Below are 21,114 nucleotides of genomic sequence, written 5' to 3' on the forward strand. Positions count from 1 at the left end.
GGACGCCGCCGGACTTGTCCAGCGATCAAGTGCCCATCACCAGGTCCTTTCTGGAGTCGCTGTTTAATTCCCTCAGGGAGGACTTTAAGTCCCTGCAACAGGAGGTGGCGGGGAAGGTCCGGGAGCTCCGGCGGGTTGTGGAGGGTCTCGGAGAGAGAGTGGTCGCTATTGAAGAGGCTGGCCAGACCAGAAGTGACGAGATCGAACAGCTCCAGCTGGAGGTCCTGCGACTCACTGATGAACAGCTGGACCTTCAGGCCCACACGGAGGACCTTGAAAACTGCTCCCGTCGCAACAACATACGGGTCCGGGGAGTCCCTCAGAAAACGGAAGGGTCGGATATCACTAGCTACCTGCAGGATCTTTTTCAGGACATCTTAGGGGAACCTGCCTACTTCAACGTCCGCATCAACCGAGCACATAGAGTTGGGCTTCATAGGAGAGCTTCTGCCCCGCCACCGGACATCTTGGCCTTTCTCCCTGACTTCCTGCTCAAAGAGAGGATTCTCAGGGAGGCTCGGCGTGCACAGCCCCTTCACTTTAAGGGTCACCCTGTCGCCCTGTACCAGGATCTCTCTGCCATCACTTTGCAAAAACGGAAAGAATTCAAAGTGGCAACTGATTTTTTACGGCAACAAGAAATCCCATACTCCTGGGGCCACCCTTTCAGACTGATTTTTAAATGGAATGGCACCCTGCACCAAATGTGCTCGCTCAAAGACACCTGCGCTCTTCTGGACCTAGACCTGGAAGACGATGTACCAGTGGTGAAAGCGTCACAAGGACCCTCCAGAGGCGGATGGCGAACGGTGGGCCGTAGACGATCCCCAACACACGGCTTGAAACCTGCCGCCTCCGTCATCACGCAAGAAAGGGCAACGGCGGTGGCTGAGGTGGCCCGAGAGACTTCACCTCCTGAATAATTTGTGCACTTATTGGGGACATTGTTCATAGCACGTACTTTGCTCACGTGATGGGGGGTGACAGGCGGGGGGCCGGGTTGGCCGCCATTGGAGATGACCCCTATAAGTAACTTCACCACGGCTCTGTATGGACTGGCAGGACTGGGACTGTACGTTTTTCTGATCTGGGGGTTTGGGGGGGAGGGGAGTTGCGTGGGGGGGGACGACCATCCTGATTTGAAAATTGAGGCTTTGGACAGAAGATGTTGGGTTGAGAGTTGGGATGCTGGACTGTGGAGCGGAGGGTTGTTTTTGGGATGTTTGCGGGGGGGCGGTTAGGACAAAGACCGGGGATGGGGATGTGGGTGGGACCCAGTGTGTCCAGAAACTCTATGGGGCTAATTCGCTCTTTGATTCATCATCGGCTCCCTCAGGGAAGCTGCACTCTCACAGCTCGGGGTCTACGTGATCTCCTATGATGGAGTCCAGTTTGAAGGTACTAACTCTTAATGTTAAGGGCCTGAACAATCCGATTAAGCGGAGGGCCGTGATCTCATACTTGGAGAATTCCGGTGTCGACATATGCTTACTGCAAGAAACCCATCTCTTACTCAAAGATTGGCATAGGATGCGCTTGCGCGCTTTGCCCCAGCAGTTCTTCTCCTTGCTTCCGACAAAGAAAGCAGGTGTTGCCATTTTGGTCTCCAGGAGCTTCCGCGGCTGCGTGGGAGACGAAGTGGGGGAGATTAAAGGCAGATTGCTAGCACACACTTTCCTCGTCGGGGGACAGTGCTTTACGATTGCCTCACTATATGCCCCGAATTCAGGTCAGGAAACCTTTCTGAAACAGGCTGCTTCCGAATCCTTTCATTCCCCTACCTCGCCTCTGCTTGTCGGGGGGACCTCAACTTAGTTTTGGACTCAAACATGGACAGGTCAAGCCGTCGGTACGGGGACACGGGAGCCATAACGGCTGCTGGTAGGGATTGGCTACACGACAAGGGCCTAGTGGACCTATGGAGATCCGCTCACCCCACCACATCCCATTTCACCTTCTACTCTCACGTCCACCACACTTATGCCAGGCTAGACCACTTCTTAGGTTCCTCTGAACTGCTTCCCATTCTTAAAGACATAACCATTACCCCTGCAGCATTATCAGACCACGACGCTGTGGAACTAACACTACAGGTTCCCAGGTCCACCCACCCTCCTGGTACATGGCGGCTGCGCGAGACCTTCCTACAGCGACCGGAAGTTACCAAACAACTACACGCACGCCTCACCGACTACCTGGCTACTAACAACACTCCCGGGACTCCTGTGACTGCCCTGTGGGGGGCCTTGAAGGCGGTGGCCCGAGGCGAGCTCATTGCCATTGCTGCAGCGGAGTCAAAGGACCGCAAAGCGAAGAGGGATGACCTCTGAACTCGAGAGGGTCCATAGCCGCACCGGCGCTCCGCGAGTTTGGAAACAATTGAAGACCGCCAGGGCCCAACTGGCCAGCCTAGACACGGACCGTGCGGAATTCGCAGCTCTGCGCCTCCGTCATTCTTATTATGTCGGGGGAACAAAACGGGCTGCTTACTTGCTAGCGCCCTGAGGGCGAAGGCTCAAAGCTCCCAGATCACTAGCCTGACGGATGACTCCGGTCAGGACATTTCTGGCGAGACCCAGATCGCGGAGGCATTCAGGACGTTTTATGCTACATTATACAAGGCCGACTCTGTCTCGCCGGAGGACGTTCGTAAATGTCTAGAATCGGCGAATGTAACGGAGCTGTCTCAGGACAATGTAGATTCCTTGGACGCCCCTATCTGCCTGGATGAAGTCCTAGCTGCTATCTCTCGCCTGCGCTCTCTTAAATCCCCAGGGCCGGACGGATTCTCATCCGGGTTTTATAAAACTTCCTGCCAGCTGTTGGCTCTGGTCCTTACCCGGCTCTTCAACTCCTTCGAGGGCCCGAGATCCATTCCCCCAGACATGCTGGCGGCCGAGATTATTGTGCTACCTAAACCAGGCAAAAAGCCTTCCTGCTGCTCCGTGTTCCGTCCCGTATCCTTACTTAACCTGGACCTAAAGATCTTTACAGGGATCTTAGCTGCGCGCCTTGGATCCTGTAGCCTGCCCGGGATCCTGTAGCCTGATCAGTCCAGCTTCGTCCCAAATCGCCAATGCAGCGACAACACTAAACGTATACTACACCTGATTGATAAAGCCCACTTCCAGAACTCTGATACCGCGTTGTTGGCTACTGACACGGAGAAAGCGTTCGATCGGGTGGACTGGCTCTACCTCCATCAAGTCCTGCGGCGCTTTCGGGTGGGAGATCGTTTTCAGGCCTGGACTGCGAGCTGCTACCACCGCCCCCAGGCTTGTGTCCGCATAGGCGGTCTGCGCTCTGACCCTTTTGAGATTCAGAGGGGCACGAGGCAGGGGTGCCCCATTTGGCCCCTTCTATTCGCCCTCTACGTAGAGCCTCTAGCGCAAAAGATCCGTGACAACCCCACCATCCGAGGTATGACTTTCGGTCAGGAGCCCCATGTGATAGATCTCTATGCCGACGACATCATCGCCGCCCTGGATCGCCCCGACTGCTCCGTCCCCGCCTTTCTAGCAGAGCTGGAATCCTTTGGAGCCGTCTCCGGCTTCAAAATCAACAAAGGGATATCCCTCATATTACCCTTGGGCAAGAACGCCCAAACGCACACCCCTCCACCTGCCTACGGAGGAGTCCCATCGGCAGCACATCTCCCCTAACTGGGTGTCACGCTCACTACTTCCACGGCCTCCACGCTGACTCAACTATACGGCCCTATCCTCCCGGATTCGGTCCGACCTAGCACGTTGGGCAAAACAGCGACTCTCCCTACTGGGTCTTGTCGCAGCGGTCAAGATGTCGGCCCTGCCTAAAATTCTGTATTTTTTCCAGACTCTCCCGGTGCTACCCCCTGTGGGCACCATCCAGGCCCTCCAAGACGCCATCCATCATTTCATTTGGGAGGGCAAACTGGTGCGCCTACGTAAACACCTAGCCTATCGGAGTCCGGACGAGGGAGGTCTGGGTGTCCCCAATCTTTTGCAATATTTCCAGGCTGCGCAACTCCGATATCTGGTAGAGTGGTTCAGGCCAGAGTCCGAGAAGCGCAGGTAATTCGAGGATAGGGCACTGGCTGGCACCTCCCTCTGGAGGGTCCCATTCCTTCTCAGAAAGCACCGACCACGCTATCTTCTAAGGTCTCTTATTACTTGCGCTGTCATGCAGGTCTGGAACGCGGTCGCTGTCAAAAGGGGACTCACCACCTTCCCCTCTCCTCTAACTCCTGCTCTGGACAATCCAGAGTTCCCACCGGGCAACGCCCCTAGGGCTTTCCCACAATGGCGAGGCATCAGTAGCTTCTCTACTGGCCATCTCTTCGACGTGCAGGGTTTCCTCCCCCTTAAAGACATAACCCAAAGTTATGACGTTGTTTCACCTCATCTATTTCAATACTTTCAGCTCCGACACTGGCTTACCCATCCTGACATCGCCCCCTTGGTTGGCAGGCCCATGACAGCCTTCGAGAAGTGGCTGGTGACGAAAGATTCAGATTATCACCTTTTAACGGACCTTTACAAAATGCTTACTCCCACTTCTCCATCGGGCAAGTCAGCAGGCCAAAAGAGGTGGGAGGCAGAACTAGGGAGGGACTTGTCACCCAAAGAATGGCGTTCTGTCTACTACAGAGCCGCTCACACCACTCGCAACACTGCCGCCAGGGAAGCGTCGACGAAGCTGGCCATATACTGGCACCTCACACCGGTCCGGCTCAATAAGGGTAACCCCACACGAAGCGCGATATGTTGGAGGGGCTGCGGGGAAATGGGCACCCTGACTCACCTCTTCTGGGACTTCCGTGAAGTCCAAGACTACTGGAAGGCTGTCTTAGACGACATTGACTCCACATTTGACACGGAAATCCCCAGATTCCCGGCATACGCCCTCCTGGGCTTACCCAACGCACTCACCTTCCCCCTGAAATCTCGGAGAGGTCACCAGATGGGAGTTGTCATGCAGGCCGCAACACAACACATCCTATCCCTGTGGTGCTCCACCACCAGACCTACTCACACAAGTTGGTTACATAAAATATGGTTTACCCTGGGCATGGAGCGCATTCACGCCACGCTTACGCAATCCACGGCTGCTTATCAGAATGTGTGGCTTCCGCTGCTCTCCCTTTAGTCCAAGGAATTCAATGAGATCACGTGTCCCAAGTACCTTGGCATTTTACGACTTACAGCGACTACAAGTAACTCCGCAAGTTCGTCTGTGATTGTATTGGCCACTACATGACTATGACTCTGCTTGTCCCACATGTTCGGCACACTGGGTGGGGTGGGAGCGGGGAGGGAGGTTGGGGGAGCGGGAGGGGGTTAAAGTTGGGTTTTTTCTTTCTTACGATGTCATTGCTGCATTGGAGGGAGCGTTCACACTCCCAGCACTACGTCATTGTTTCACCAAATGCAAATATACAAACATATGCTTACTGGATACTGCATATTTCTCTGCCTGATTGGCTTATATGCCTACTATGCCTCCCTTGCAAGGTTTTGTATACTGATGCTTATGAAACTAACAAAATAAATTTGAAATTAAAAAGATAGTCAAAAAGTGACTAAGGTACGTGCTTCTTACAGGATCTGCGCTTACTGGCGCGGAAAAAGAAAGAACTGACGTCAGCGTGCATGGGTGGCGCCTAAGTAGTCTCTGTGACGTCATTTCGGCACATACGACGCCAGCGACGGAAACAGAGCCACACAACGTCACCTACTGATGCGCAGAGGTACTGCTAGCGAAAACTTTCAGGATCCAGTCTGACGCCTGGGTATATTCTAAGGTAAGGAATCTATCACCAACGTGTCTCTTTCAGATGTGAAAAATAGTAACCAGTAACAACTAAATTCCTCAATTGTGCACAACCCCTTCTAAGCTGCATTTCCCGCCAGGGAAGGATCCAAGCCTGTGTGGGTTTTCTCAGACTTGCAGGCACAGTGTGCCCTACCAGAATAATAATTTGAGCAGGATGGTTTTAGGGGCGGGCCAATCCCAGAGTCCCAACCATCCTTGAACTCATTGGAGTGCCTCGATTTGCATGAACTGATAGCTCTTTCCATGATTTAACACAAGTAGTTTTACAGTGAAGCTGACTGAAGCCAGCAACCCGTTCACAGCCAAAGATTTACATATTAGGCAAAAGAGCTTGCTTCACTGAGAGGGAAAGTGGACTGAAGTCAGGACACAGCATTCTGCCAACATCTCCATCTTTGTCCTGCCAGTTCATCATGTTCTTTCCTCTCCAGTCCTTAGAGTTTACAGACATCATCACCATATCTCTTTCTTTAGTTGCACCTTTGCAATTTTTGGAAGTAATCCAGTAAGCAGTCATTACCACATAAAATTTCACTGTTTCTCTCTAGAAAGTTCCGGAGTACTGCTTACATTTCTGGTATAAGTGACCCCCCAGTCATGTTGCTAGGGGCCCCTAACACCAGAATCATAGACCCCTTTTGCACTTTGTCAATCTGGTCCAACATTTTTTCGAGTTTAGTAAGAGCCAAGCTGTGGAGCTGTGGAAAATGGGATTCTCCCCCCCACACTTTTTGCCTGGGTTTTGATGAAACTGACTGTAGATTATTGAGTCCCTGCTGTCCAGGTTCCCAGTAGAAATGTTCTTTCCCTAAAACTGTGCCCCAAATTGGCCTTTCAGTCCGCGATATTGTTTTCCCCACAGTATAACATTGAACTGTTATTACCTTTCTGCGAAGATCTTGGTCTTAAAATAAAATGCAAAGTATATATTTTCTAAAATTGGTCTGGATCTCCGTCATGTCCATTATTGGTCAATGTTGTACAATAAATGTCTGTGTTAGGCCTAAGGTTGCTCGACCACACTACCATTAATAGAACACTTTGGGTTTCACATTGAGCCCTGTACACTTTTGGGGAACCCCTGGACTCTGCACACAGTTTAACCACCTAGTGGCAATACCATATACAGAGCCAGTTTCCTACGGTGGCCATCCCCTACACTGCCAAATTGGTTTCTATTCCCTGTTCCCGCAAGGTCTGGATTTGGCTTCTCTGTTTCTGCTTTCCTGCTCTCACCAACTCCAGCAGAACTTTCAGCTTTCCTTCAATGACGTTCACAGCTTGCTCGTCTTGTCAATCAGGTCAATATGGAGATACCAAGTTCAGTGCAAAAGAATTGTCACCTGCAGTCAGAGGCCCATTTCTGCTAAGCTCAACATAGGTGCCTCGTCAGCTTTTTTTCCACATCTCTCTCATGACTGAAAAATTCTTCAGAGACTCTTTTTTGCTACCATAGCTGCCCTTGAGTCCAAATGCCTCCACCAAGCTATCTGCTCCCTCTGGGTTACCGAATACTGGTTCCAAAGCCGTAAGAGCTCTATAGTCTGCAAGGCACATCGATTTCAGTATGGAATTGGTACTGTGTAAGTGGCACTAAAGGTAGAGGCCAGTGTGTCGCCATTTGGGAGTCATGCCTTCCCCAGCACTCTCACTCAGGCTCCTGCACTTCTTGGGGCCTAGTTGTTCCTTCTCAGCCCCAGTTCAGCTGAGTGGTGCTTGTGATTTCTGCTCTCTTTTTTATGTTAACTATGTAATATATGACCTAGATCTTCCCCCTTAAATCTGGGATCAAGCACTGGTTGGAATTCTCGTCACTGCCGTTGCTGGACTCGAACTATGCTCAAAGTGGGGGAGGGCCACTGAAGAGCAATGCTGGATGTCCACTGATCCCACCACACGAAAAAGTCTCTCAAAGAGCCCCATTTGTATACAAGCTACTCTAGTCGCTTATCAGTGGGGTACATGCACTCCAAGGCATGCCGACAGCCACAAGATAGGGAACCTGGTCTAGGACACCATACTGTCACAGTAATATTGGCACAGGGTTAGATTCACCCGCACTAAGCAATTTTAAAGCTAATTGAGCATATGGTGCAAACCAAACATCTTACCTGGATCAACCAGCGTTCGATGATATATTTCTTTTAATTTTTTACTCTTCACATTCTTCCCTTGTGTTAGATTACGGTACATCTCATATCCTATGATGATAATACCGCCATCTTCGTGCCACGTCTTCAGGATATCTCCTCTTTCTTGGGGACGCTTAATTGTAGCAAGTTCATTGACCTACAAAATAAAATGTTGACATTAGTTCTACAAAGAAACTAAAATACTCTATCAAATGTGATTTAAAACACGGCTGCCTACATAGAAGATATAATCTAAAATATCAAATGCTTGCAAATATTGTAAACCAAGGGCAGTCGCTCTTGGTTGCATTCCAACTCATCGTTCATCACCTACTGCACCACTCTAGACAGAGGCAATACCTTATGAAAATCAGTACTGACCCTGCTCCGCATAAGAGCAGTCCATCACTAACTGCCAGGAAAGGACCCCTAAAGAAGAGAACACAGGTAACCCCAAACTGGTTTCTGACTTACTAGGCTTCGTCAGTGATGTACAGCATGAATCCTGTGGCAGAAAGAGCTAGATACCATGCCCTTGGTATACCTTTGGCCATACCCTGCACCACTAAAGGCACTTGAAAAGCGATCTGCAATTAATTATGCTATAAGCATAATTAATTATGCTGTAAGCATATCAGCAGTAAAATTCATTATTTAGAGTATCAAATGCCATATACCATCCTACTGAAATTTGGACACGAGTCAGGATGGACTGAACATAGCAAGGACCACTTTTAATACATGTGACTGATTAGCACAACAACACACTGATGGCATTATTAGTAGCTCTCGTGATGAACAAGTTACTTACCTTCGGTAACTATGTATCTGGTAGAGACATAGTCTAGCCGCAGATTCCTTAACTTAGGACACCCCAAGGCGTCAAACTGGATCTGGAAAATTTTGCGCAGCAGCATCTCTGCGCGCCGGGGAGGCGCCACCCTGACACCGTACATGGACGTGGCGTCAGCAGAGCCATATATGCCCGCCGAGGTGCGCCAAGATCAGTTTTCATCATAAGACTTTTCCACATCAGAACGCGAAGCCACCACCAAAAACTGAAAATATGGGAACAGTGTGCAGAAAAAAATAAACAAGATATGGTGAAAAGCATCACCATAGAAAGACAGTGTCAGGCACCGTATATTGTAAACTGAAGGAGGGAAAAGAACAGAGCACCACTCTGGGAAGGACCCCCGCAATTGTTTAATTCCAAAACCTACCCCGGAGGCAGAAGAAGATGCAAAGCATAGGCAGGATTCGAACCCTTGGCCTGTGTGAACCTGTGCCACCAGAGGCACAAGACTTACCCATTGAGCCATAGCTCCTCGGTGAACAATCACAGCAGCCAGCAGAAAGGCTGCAACCATAATATATGACAGTGAAGGACAACCTTTGCAGAACCCAGGAGTAAGGACAAACTACCATAAGGCGTCACCCAAAAGGAGACATCAGATCCCAATAACGGACCTATCGAATGCAGCATTGTCAGAGACTGCAACCGCTAGAGCACAATGGAGGCAAGAGACCTCAAGCGGTGAGGAAGATAGAAGGGAAGGAAGGACGAGGGGGTGGGGGGACTGGGGAGGAATTTAGACTCATCGGACAACCCAGGGTAAGGGTTGTAAAGGGCACATGGCATATGAGCATACCGTCCAATAACAAGGTTTGGAATCTACGGCTACACTATGTCTCTGCCAGATACATTGTTACTGAAGTTAAGTAACTTGTTCAACTGATAGAACCCCACTAAGGTCCGGAGAGAACCTAGCCGTCAATAACATGACCAAAAGAGTGTCGCCAACCAAAGGGTGAAACACAGTGGGGACAGAAATGACAGCGCAGCCAACCTCCAGACCCCTATGCTCTGAAGAGAGTGGGAATCAAGGGGAGGCTAGTGCACCACAGCCCATCCAGAATAACACAAAAATCCCTATATGTAGAGGGGCTGAGAGAAGGAAAACACCAAGTCAGAACGCTGGAGCCTGAGCGAAAAATGCCAAACTTCGAAAGACGACGAGCAAAGGGGCATGAAGGATCCGCAGGATCCAAGTTGGCAACAAGTCAGAGCCAGCCCCAGCAAAACAACTCGAACAGCGTAAAACACTGTTGGACCTACTCCTGTAAAGATACGACGGCAGCAGGACACTGACCCCTGCCTAGCAAGGGCTGATATGGAACAAAAACACACCCAGTAAAGAAACTGGTGTGAAAAGGGAGTACAGCACCTTGCAAGAAGTAGAACTGAACCGATTGGCCCAAAAGACTGGCAAGTGGTATGGTGGAAAGAACCCGTACCGCCCCCGCATGTACCATAGAGGAAGAGTACTGCAGAGACCTTTGCCAGCCAGACGTGTGAGAGCATTGAAAGGATGCCCATACACAACCAGAAGGACGCTCATACGCGTCCAGAGGGTGCCTGTAGTACCATAGCACCAGGAAGCAGGACAGCAGGAACAGCTGAGATGCACACAATAGCAAGAAGGCAACAGGCCACAAACACCAGAGAAGATCTAGTGATGTAAGCGGCTTAAGCAATTAGGAAGATCATGGCGCAGAAACAGACCCAAGAGGATGCCGAAACTCAGCCAAACCGAGGGACTAGGAAACGCTCGAAAGTACCCGCATTTATACAGAAAGTGGAACTAGTCCAGGCTATAAGCAGCGTCCGACTCTGGTCCGGAAGAGAGAACAGTCCCTTCGCAGGACAATTAGAAGAAAAGACGAGCCTAACAAGGGAGTACTCAGGACCAGCTCACGGGTCCTAGACGCCAGGAAGAGCGGAGTTAAAGGAGAACCGGCTCCAAGAGTCCGCCATTGTAAGAATGCCAGCAAACGTAGAAATCCCTGCACGGAGGCAGCGGGGATGTGGAGAAAACTGCTGAAGAAGAAGCCGAAACGCCATAACATACAACAGAGAGGCCCACGGCAACTCCTTACTGGCGAGAACAACCCAGAAGGGGCTGGCGCCAAAATACGGGCCATCTGACAAAAAGCAGGATATCAGGCAATGCGAGGTAGATACTATACAGCATAGACCTAGACCAGGAGTCTAAGCACTACAGACAATAGAGCGATGCGACCCTACGGGACGGGGTAACGAATATGCTACTTACAAGTATGCATCTGTTCTTGGCATGTAGGGCTACTGACATTCATATCTGTGCATAGATCGCCGCCTAGTGTTGGGTCCGGATGATTGCACATTGTTGTCCTGGAAGAGTCTTCGAAGTATCACGGGATAGATGGCTCCTCCCCTGGACTACAGTGTGCATGGGCATCCTCTCCATCTTCAGATTGTTTTTCGCCATTGTGGCAGAGATGGAGTGTAATACAGTGAGTGATGTCCATGCTACATAGTATTTCTGAATGCTACAGCTGCTACAGGCGCCGGGGAGGAGGGTGGGAGATATGAATGTCAGCAGCCCTGCATGCCAAGAACAGATGCATACTGGTAAGTAGCATATTCGGTTCGAGGCATGTGGGCTGCTGAATTCATATCTGTGCATAGATTACATAGCAGTCCCTCCTGTTAGCGGCGGCTGCTCGTGCCAGCTGCAGCAGTCTGAAAAAGAGTTTTGAGAACAGCCTGTCCTACAGCTGCCTGCTGTTTGGAATGCACATCTACTTAGTAGTGTTTCGTAAATGTATGTGTGGTGGACCAAGTGGCTGCCTTACATATCTCTTCTAAAGCGATGGACGCCACGCGGGATGCGGGACAAAGTCTATGGATACTAGTATTCGTAAAGTTAGTGTTATCGGACGAATCCGACTAGATAGACTGAAAACGAAAAAGGATCTGGACACTTAGATAGTGAACCTACGTTGGAGCACCGAAATGTTCAGGTTACCTAGCCCAGGGGCTGCGGCTGCATAGGGTTCAAAAGACGTCGGGAATCCTCGTTGACGTCTATGGAGCCTGAAAGAAGAAGTTGCTGGCAGGCGACCAGTGATGATGTTCGGAGTGATCCAAGCCTGGATCGATGATGGAGACGACCTGAAAGCAGAGGGGACTCAGTTCTTAATCACTAGCCAATGATTAGGTGGGCACCAGGATGGCACCGGATGAAGTCACCTCGACCAGGTGAGTGGGCGACGCTGGACTCTGCTGTCCCTCGGACCAGGAGGCGTTGTCGGCGACCAGGCTGGAGGTGCGAGCTGTCCCACGAAGGTGGCTGCTGTCGGTGATGCTGGACCCAGGATTGGGGCAACAAACCTTGGCAAAGTCAAGCCCACGCGGTGGAGTCAAGATGGTGTCTGGAGTGGACCAGGAGGGTCCGGGGTGCTCCTCTTTTGGAAGGGAGCAAGGGCCAGTCTGGAGCAACCAGACCAGCGATGCAATCGTCGTGGTTCGTCGTCAGGAGGGCTACAAGCCAGCAGGCAAGTGGCCGGACAATGCGGTGAGCAGCAAAGAGCAGAAAGGCCCCACGCAGATCTCGTGGATGCTGGGGGGGCTGGACTTCGGTGCTGGAGCTGCTCAGGGTTAGGGCTTCGCAAACCCCAAAGCACTCACTCGAGGATCCCTCGTGGTCGTGCTGGTTAAGCGTCGTGCAGTTTTGAAGATGACCGGTCCCTTCAGGTCTCGTCACACCCACGAATCTCAGCTGGGCTGATGATGCAGGTAGAGGTCAGAGATGCCAGGGAATCCGGGTCTCGTCGAGCTGGGCAGTCTTGATCCGGAGCATGGACTTACAGCAAACCGCGATGCTTAGATGGTGCCTGCGGGTGCAGGGTGGCTACTCCTTAGCCACAAGGGAGAGTCTTCAGAAAAAGTCAAGAGTGCTTCGTGGAAAGTAGTCAAGATTCAGAATTATCCAATTTGGGAAGGGGGCCCGCTCCTACCTTTATACTAAAGAAAGGGGCTGGCACACGACTAGGACCTGCCCATGGGTGGGACCAGGAAGGGGGTGGTTACACCCCTCTCCCTTGTCCAGACTTTCCCCAGCTCAGGGGCTGGTGTGCCCCTGGAACTGGTTCAAGCTGGCATATGCACAGTGAGCACCGGGGTGCCACTTGCAGTCACCTTCCTCTCAGCCCTGCCTACCTGGGATACACAAAACCCTGTCTGGGATGGTGCTAGCACCGCCCCTGACAGGAAACCCTTTGTCCAAGCTCGCCTCGCTGGAAGGACTCCCAGCAGCAGGAGGTCAGACTTGTGTCTGGTGGCAGCATCCATTTTGTGGCGCTGAGGCTGTGTTAAGCTTTAACCAGGGTTCTCAGTTACATACATGTCGTGTCCCTCTAGAAGGGTGGAATGCTATCCCCGTCGCCAGAATTGGCGAGGGGTTAGTATTCCAATTCGTATGACACCTTACTCGACATGTTTTGATAAAGCGATACCAAAGTTGGCAAATAACCGCGAGGATTATAATGCACTTAAGAGTATATGGTACGCATTATCATGGAACAGCTATTAGGACTTGGTTCCGCAAGCTGCAGACGGGCTCAGCTCATGCCAGAGCACCATCTCACATAATTCCAAGCACTCTGCCTTCAGGATTGATAAGGCCTGCCATAGGAGTGACTGATAGGAATATATGTGTCCATTTTAGGGTTAGATATAGGAATACTATATCTAAAGCAAAGGGTGATTACACCACCTTGCCCCAGCTGTCGTGCAGCCAGTTGTGTCAGATTTGGATGGCCAGCCAAGGGTGGCATAATACATGCTGCAGCCCTGGTAGGCCCTGGGTACACCTATGCCCTGGATACAGGGACTGATAAGGTGACTCAGTATCCAATTAGACATGTACCTAATCCATTTTACAGAGAGCAGTGGGCCTGAATAGCAGGGTCCCAGGTCAACTAAGTCGAAAAACCAGCAACACTCCAGGCAAAAAGTTGGGGGTAACCATAGTCGGATATCCACCTTCCTACAAGGTGTGCATATGAAAATGCTCTGACAGAATGTAACTGTTTAGAGGTCTGAGGTCCAGTATAGGTCTGAGAGACCCGTCCTTTTTGGGTATCAAAAAATACAGAGAGTACACCCCTGACCCTTGGTCTTCTACAGGCACGAGATCTATGGCCCCTTTTTGCAGCATGCTGACGACCTCCTACTGCAATAAGTGTAAGTGCTCTGCGGACATAGGACGGTGTCTTGGTGGGATGTTGGGTGGAGTGGACGTTAATTCCAGACAATACCCGTACTGTACAATGTCTCTCACCCACCTGTCTGTGGTGATGGACTTCGACTGGCAGGAACTGCTGTAGTCTCCCCCCGACAGGTGTTATATGGTCGGGGGGCAGTGACAGGGCGTCACTGTTTGGTATTGGCAGAGGATCTGGAACTGTTGTTTCCTCTGCCCTTGATGTTGTTTCCACAATATCCACCCCGGTTGTTCTTATTGTAGGTGGATTGTGTACCTCCCTTATTGTATTGTGTCTGTTGTGTTGACTGGCCTCTTGAGGGGCCCCTAGTATTGGAGCGACGAAAGGAGCCACCCCGAAACTGCTGTGACTGCAGAGCCCCCATAGACTTTGCAGTCTCTGTGTTTTTCAAGGGTGGTGTCAACCTCAGGTCCGAATAAGAAGTCTGGGTTAACTGGCTGATTGAGGATAGAAGTTTGTATTTAAGGTTTGAATCTTGAAATTCTCAACCAGGCGTGTCTCCTTAACATAACGCTAGTGTTGATGGCCCTGGCTGCAGTGTCAGCTGCGTCTAGAGCGCATTTGATGGAAGCATTGGTTATTAGTTTCCCCTCCTGGAGGAGTAGTTCTGCCCCCTCCTTGTACTGATCAGGTAGGTGTTGCAACAGTGTCTTAAGGGTATCATAATGTGACCTGTCATATCTGGCCAAGAGTGCCTGAGTGTTGGCAATGCGCCAGATGTTAGCTGCCTGCGCAGCTACTCTTTTTCCTGAAGTTTCCATAACTTTTGACTCTTTGTCCGGAGGAGGAGCATCACCTGTAGTCTGGGAGTTTGCTCTCTTACGTGCGTTAGAAACGACCAATGAGTGCAATGGCAACTGTCCCCTTATATAAGGAGGGTCCACAGGGGCCGGCCTATATTTCTTCTCAATCCTTGGGTTTAACACCCTGGCTCTAGTGGTGTCTTTAAAAATGTCACCAGCATGCTTGAGGACCCCTTTGAGCATGGGTAGGGTTTTTACTGCCCTTTCTGAAGTGGAAAAAGTTTCTACCAGAAAGTCTACATCCTCAGAGTCAGCATGTAGCTCGACGTCATGATTACTGGCTGCCCTTTCAATAAGGGAGTTAAAGGCAGTTGTGTCCTCAGTAGGAGACGTTTTCACACTGTACATGTGAGTGTCCGGGCCAGTCTGCGGATCCCTTGAGTCAGCAGGGTCCATCCATTGTTGATCTTGATCATCAGGATCAGTGTCCACATGATAGAGGTCATCCTCATGTTAATCATCCCCTGCCTCCACATCTGAGTATATTGGGGAAACATTTTGAGGTTCTTGTCCATAGTGATGGAGGGGTTTGACAAGAGCTGGAAAAGTTGTAGAAACCCTCTTCTTCTTCTTCATGGGAATCTTATATGATTCCATGGGAGTTTCTGGCATTAATTTCCTTTTGTATATGGACAGTCTACCAGTGTCTGAGTCGATGAATTGTCTCGGCTCCTGGTCTTCAGGCTCTTCTGCAGCCCCCATTTCCGTCGACACATGTTTAGTGGCGCCGATATTGTTTCGGCTCGAACATCTTCGGACGCACCGAGGGTGGTAACCCGAATTTGATAGGTGTCGACGCAGTCTGAACTTGTCCGACCGGCTTCAGCGTCGGGGCCTTCTTCGGTCCGACCGATGTAGCCTTTTCCTTGATGCGTTGGAGCGACTCCGACACTTCTTTGGCTATGAACGGACTGGGGCGCGTCGACTCAACAGGGTCCTTGGAGCCAGTCTTCGACTTGTCCGTAGGCCTCAACCGAGGATCGATCCAGTCTTTCGGTTCGAGCCTTTTGTGCGAATCGACTCCCTTCGGCGTCGACCTTGGTGGTTCGACGGCTTTGACCTTGGTCTTCGGTGCCCCAATCATCGGCTCGATGACCTTCTTGAGCTTTCCGGCATCGACGGCAATTTTCTTTTTCTTCGGCTCCGAGGGGTTTGAGACCTTGGAGCCGACCAGAGTCACTTGCACTTTCGGTTTCGGCAAAGATGCTGTCGGTTTCGATTTTTTTTTTAATCGACCGAGGGCGGTTTCCAAACCGAAGGCTCTTTAGTAATGTTCGAAGCCGGGCCTTTATGCGGGGCTGTAGAACGAGATTGTAGATCTTGGGCGAGGCCTAGTGGCGATCCCTCGACCCGAGCCTTATTGAGTGCATCATCTTCGGCCCCCGTATAGCCGGTTTGGCCTAGCTCTTCGCCCGAGCTATCTTCTACGGCTTCTTTCAAAAAGGAGGGAAGAGGATTCAAGGTCCATTCAGTTCCCCTAGTTAGATACTGAATTAATCAAAAGGGAATGAACACTGGTGTCTACTAAACCTTCGCTTAGTCTTTGAAAACCCTCATAGACAGCCTGATTTAGTCGATGCGGTTTATCTTTTATCCGCCCTGTCAGGCGTCATGGCATATTCATAGGGTAGTCAAATAACGTGCGGTATGCCTGCCTCACCCGAGGCTACCTCTGGTCCAGGTAGAAGTGTCCAGAAATAATAGGAAAGGGAAAAATATAAAAACAGTTTGTCACCAAAAAAGAATTTGTAATGAAAAGGTTGGCACTGTTGTTAAAAAATTTGATATATATGTAATCGGGCAACTAGATTACCATATACCTATATATACATGGATGCGTCAACATGTTTCAGCTCTATGAGCCCAGCCGGGTCTGTAGAGCTTTCGTCAGGACAAAAAGACAAAAATACATACACAGAAGGTACTTACACAACTTGTGTAGGTTCCTATAGCTATTATGGAATTTCTTATACAGTCACCTATAATGTGGGAACACAAACCAATACACTATATTATGGTATGTTAAATGCGGTGAGTAGGCATAATACTTTTCTTAAAGCACACAAACTAGAATTACTAGTAAAAGGTATGCACCTAGTTGTAGATACATTAATAGTGAGAAGGAAGGAGGGCAGGGGAAAACAGGTTTCAAGTCTCTAAACACAGAGAGGAGGCTACTTGTGCAATTCGTGCTTATTGGTGAGGTAGGAGTGCAGGGTCCCTGTAGTGACACACTTCTGTAGTTACACTACAAATCACTGCGTTGGTGTTATTAATGTCGAGCATCTGTTCTACAAAAGCGGGATGTTATTATGCATTTACGCGCTTGATACTGGGGGATGCCTGTTAATATCGTACTTGCACGCATGTGGCAAAACGTCAAATACATCAGGCTATTCCTAATTACATCGAAAGCAAGATGTCCCAAAGCGGGGAATATCTCCTGGCTGTGATTACACGCTTTACAGCGGGATGTGGTTCACTCTGGTTATTAAGGTCTCTCAGAGATGGTTGCACGCACGGATAAAAAAGCGGCAAACATTCTGCGATTAGAGCATAGTCTTTAAAGTATGTAGCACGCGGGGAATTTCTCTTTGCTGCAAATACGCGCTACGCTGGTTACGCCCATGTATTCAGGCGCCCAGCAGTGTATTGTAAATCACAATGAGAGCAAGGTCTTTTAAAGAAAGTTGCGATTTTTGTTTAAAAAACGGTGTCAGTGTCACAGTCACAGGTTCGTGCTCAAAAACTGTTGTCAATTACTACGCTGCTCTGTGGGTGCCAATTCCAATAAAGTGCATATTTACACACGCGGCAAAATTTCAGAAAAAATACCTTAATAGGCGTTCTTAGAGGCTTCTACAGGAGTGAAGAGTCGCTAGGAGTGGTCTTTGCTAGAAAAATTTACCAACTCGGTTAGAATATAATAGGTAAGACTTCTTACCCGAGTAAAGTCGTCTTCAAACATAATTCTTACCCACGAGGACCAGCTTTCAGTCCCTGTGCTGACTCTGCCCCTGGTTACAGGCGGGGCTCTGCCTACCAGTCTTTAGGCAGGAGTCTAGACACAAAAAAAGGACTAAAATACAAACAAGTTAGTCCCTCCAAGATGGTTCCCTCCACCAGTTCAAAAAACGAAATGCTTTATTTATATTTTTTAAACATAAAGGCTCAAAGACCTGGTGTTTACTTGAAAGGGGTGCAATATTAACCAACTTAAACATAATTCTTACCCACGAGGACCAGCTTTCAGTCCCTGTGCTGACTCTGCCCCTGGCTCAAGGACCTGGTGTTTACTTGAAAGGGGTGCAATATTAAGCAACTCAAAAGCGGGCATGGACACAGTCCTGCTACTATGGTTAGCTTAAGTTCCTGACAAACAGAGTTCGTCGGTGGATTTAAGAGTATCAATATATATTTACATTATGGTAGTCGTACTCCACTTAGACATTGGGGAAAAGAGTGACAGACATCCGTGGGATGATGCCAATTTTATATCACAGTTACCAAACTGGATGAGTTGTTCCTGCCATCATCAGAATGGTTTGCAAGTCTGATATTCAGGTGCATGTTTTAGATGTTTTTAATAGAGATGTTTTCAATAAAACTGACTCCAGGGAATATTATCATTCATCCCTGATATATGGGTGCCAAGACGGTCCACCCACCTTTGTTCTTTTACAAAAAGAACTTGCTCTGCGTTGTTGTTCTTGTCTTGTAGCATTTCTAGTACTGTCCAGCTCGACTCATCACAGGTATGTCCTGCTTCCACGAAGTGTGTGCAGAGCTTCGTGGTGTTTTTCTTCATTCTGACATTGCTCCTGTGTTCTCCAATTCGTAACTTGATTTTTCTGCAGGTCATACCTATATATTGACGTCTGCAGGGGCAGGTGACCATGTAGATTAGATGTGTCGAGTAGCAATAAGTATGTTGCTTTTGGGTCCATTTTAGAGTATCTTCTACGGCCCCAAGGGCCTCCACGTCGTCTCCTACCCCATCGACGTTTTCCTCTTCGTCCTGCACCTCCTCGTCTTCGGCGTCATACTCGGAGTCATGGCCCGAAACCGGATCGGAGCAGTGTTTCTGATCCTCCAGATCAACGACCTCTTCGTCCTCGGTTCCAAAGATGTTCACGGGAACAGGCGCGGACTTCTTTGACTCCAATCGAGCCGCGCATCGAATCTTGAGAGTTTTCTTCGACCTGAACCGGGCACAGGCCATACAGTTGGCTTCGTTGTGGTCTGGGGACGGGCACTTGTTGCACACCGGGTGGACATCGATGTGCGGGTATTTTGCATTGCAAAGGGGACACCTTTTGAATGGACTTCTTTCCATTTGAGATCGAAGATCGGGTCGAGTGTGGAAAGAAAAACCTGTTGAGTCCGCGATGTCCTTCAGAAGAAAGGCACCGATACCGAACGAAACTATACCGACGCTATCGAAAGCCTTTTGGCTTTGTAGAAAGTTTTCCTAACTTGAGCTAAGATAGTAACATCCGAACCCAATGGCGGAAAAAACAATCTGAAGATGGAGAGGATGCCTATGCGCACTGTAGTCCAGAGGAGGAGCCACCTATCTCGTGATACTTCGAAGACTCTTCCAGGACAACAATGTGCAATCATCCGGACCCAACTTTAGGCGGCGATCTATGCACAGATATGAATTCAGCAGCCCACATGCCTCGAACAGGGGTATACGAGTCCCAGAGGGATACTCACAATGAAAACTCAACAGGAGCGTACGAAGGCAAATGCAGACACCTGCCACCAGCCAATACCCCACACAGGGCAAGGGTCAACCCCTGGCAAGAGGGGATCCTCTTGGCAAAACAGACAGTCAGAGGACTGAAAACAAAAAGAATCCAGCCATACAGCTATACAATACAGAGACACCAACCTGCCTCTGATAAAAACTGGGCTGTAAAGGAAGACCCGCAACCAGGAAGAAAAGTCAGTCAGTGGTAAGGGAGAATTACGACAGCCCTGACGGAAACATGGAGATTGCAGAGGCAGCGTGCGACCCAAAACTGTCTATTCCGTTACATGGCATGTCCTGGAGGCTCTCCCGAATATTATCAGGGAAGCGACTGTCACGCATCCAGGCATGGTGGCTGTGAGAAGGTGGCCTGATATGCAGTGCTCACTATTCTAGTGAACACTATGTATCAGTCCAGCAACCCTTATTGATGATTGGTTGTAAGTCAACCTTATAGACCAGCTATCCTAGTAGCGTGGATACGAGCAGTCTAAGGCTAAAGACTCGAGAGGGCGTGTTAAGCCAGCTGTTTACCACACATATACCCCTTGAACACCAAGTGAAAGGACACCACACAAGTGTTATGAAAATAAACAGTTATTTATTAAGTATCACAACAGCCCTGTACTCTTTATGAGGACAGGGTATTAAGCACAAACCAAAACTCTTACAAAAATACTTAAGTTAGCACAGTATATACAAATGCCCGAGGGGCACGGAAAACCATATACTTGAAAAGTGGAATGCGAAATTACTAGCAGGTAAGTACAGTACTAATAGGCTTTGGAATCGCTAGATCTTGACTATAGCATCGTTAGATTACTTCTAGGAGACCCAGGGGACTCGGGTGCAGTGTGTGCACTCTCACGCGAGATGCGGGACAAAGTCTATGGTAGCTAGGAATTGCAAAGTTAGTGTTCTTGGGCGAACCCGACCTGGTAGGAGGAAAACGAAAGTAGATTCTGACCCTTGGATAGTGAGGCTATGCTGGGGCACCGAAATGCCGAAGTTACCTAGCCCAGGGGCTGCAGCTGCATAGGACTCAAAAGACGTCGGGAATCCTCGTTGACGGACCAGGAGCCTGGAAGAAAGAAGTTGCTGGCAGGCGACCAGTGAAGAAAGTTCGGTGGATCCAAGCCTGGATCGATGGAAGATGACACCTGAAAGCAGAGGGGACCAAGTTCGAGACTACTAGCCAGTAGTCAGTGGGCACCAGGAGGGTACCGGATGGTAGCCACCTCGACAAGGTGAGTGGGTGACGCTGTGCTCGGAGATCTCACGGACCAGGAGGCGTTGTCGGCGACCAGGATGGAGGATCGAGCTGTCCCACGAAGATAGAAGCTGTCGGCGTCGCTGGACCCAGGATTGGGCAACAAAGCCTTGGCAAATTCAAGCCCACGCGGTGGACCTAAAATGGCGTCTGGAGTGGACCAGGAGGGTCCGGGGTGCCTCTCTTGAAGAAGGAAGCAAGGGCCAGTCTGGAGCAACCAGACCAGCA

General features: G+C 49.7%; 1 protein-coding gene across 1 annotated transcript in view; it reads right to left on the reverse strand.

Moving 5' to 3' along the window:
- The window catches only part of ATRX (ATRX chromatin remodeler), a 1,771,102-nt gene that overhangs the window by 789,569 nt on the left and 960,419 nt on the right, over nucleotides 1–21,114 (reverse strand). The window contains exon 19 of the mRNA XM_086918408.1: nucleotides 7,926–8,103. Within this exon, the coding sequence (XP_086774534.1) occupies nucleotides 7,926–8,103 (178 nt within the window). The remainder of the gene's footprint in view (nucleotides 1–7,925; nucleotides 8,104–21,114) is intronic.

The sequence above is a fragment of the Lissotriton vulgaris genome, chromosome 4_1 (genome assembly GCF_964263255.1).
Source record: "Lissotriton vulgaris chromosome 4_1, aLisVul1.2, whole genome shotgun sequence".
NCBI classification, from domain to species: domain Eukaryota; kingdom Metazoa; phylum Chordata; class Amphibia; order Caudata; family Salamandridae; genus Lissotriton; species Lissotriton vulgaris.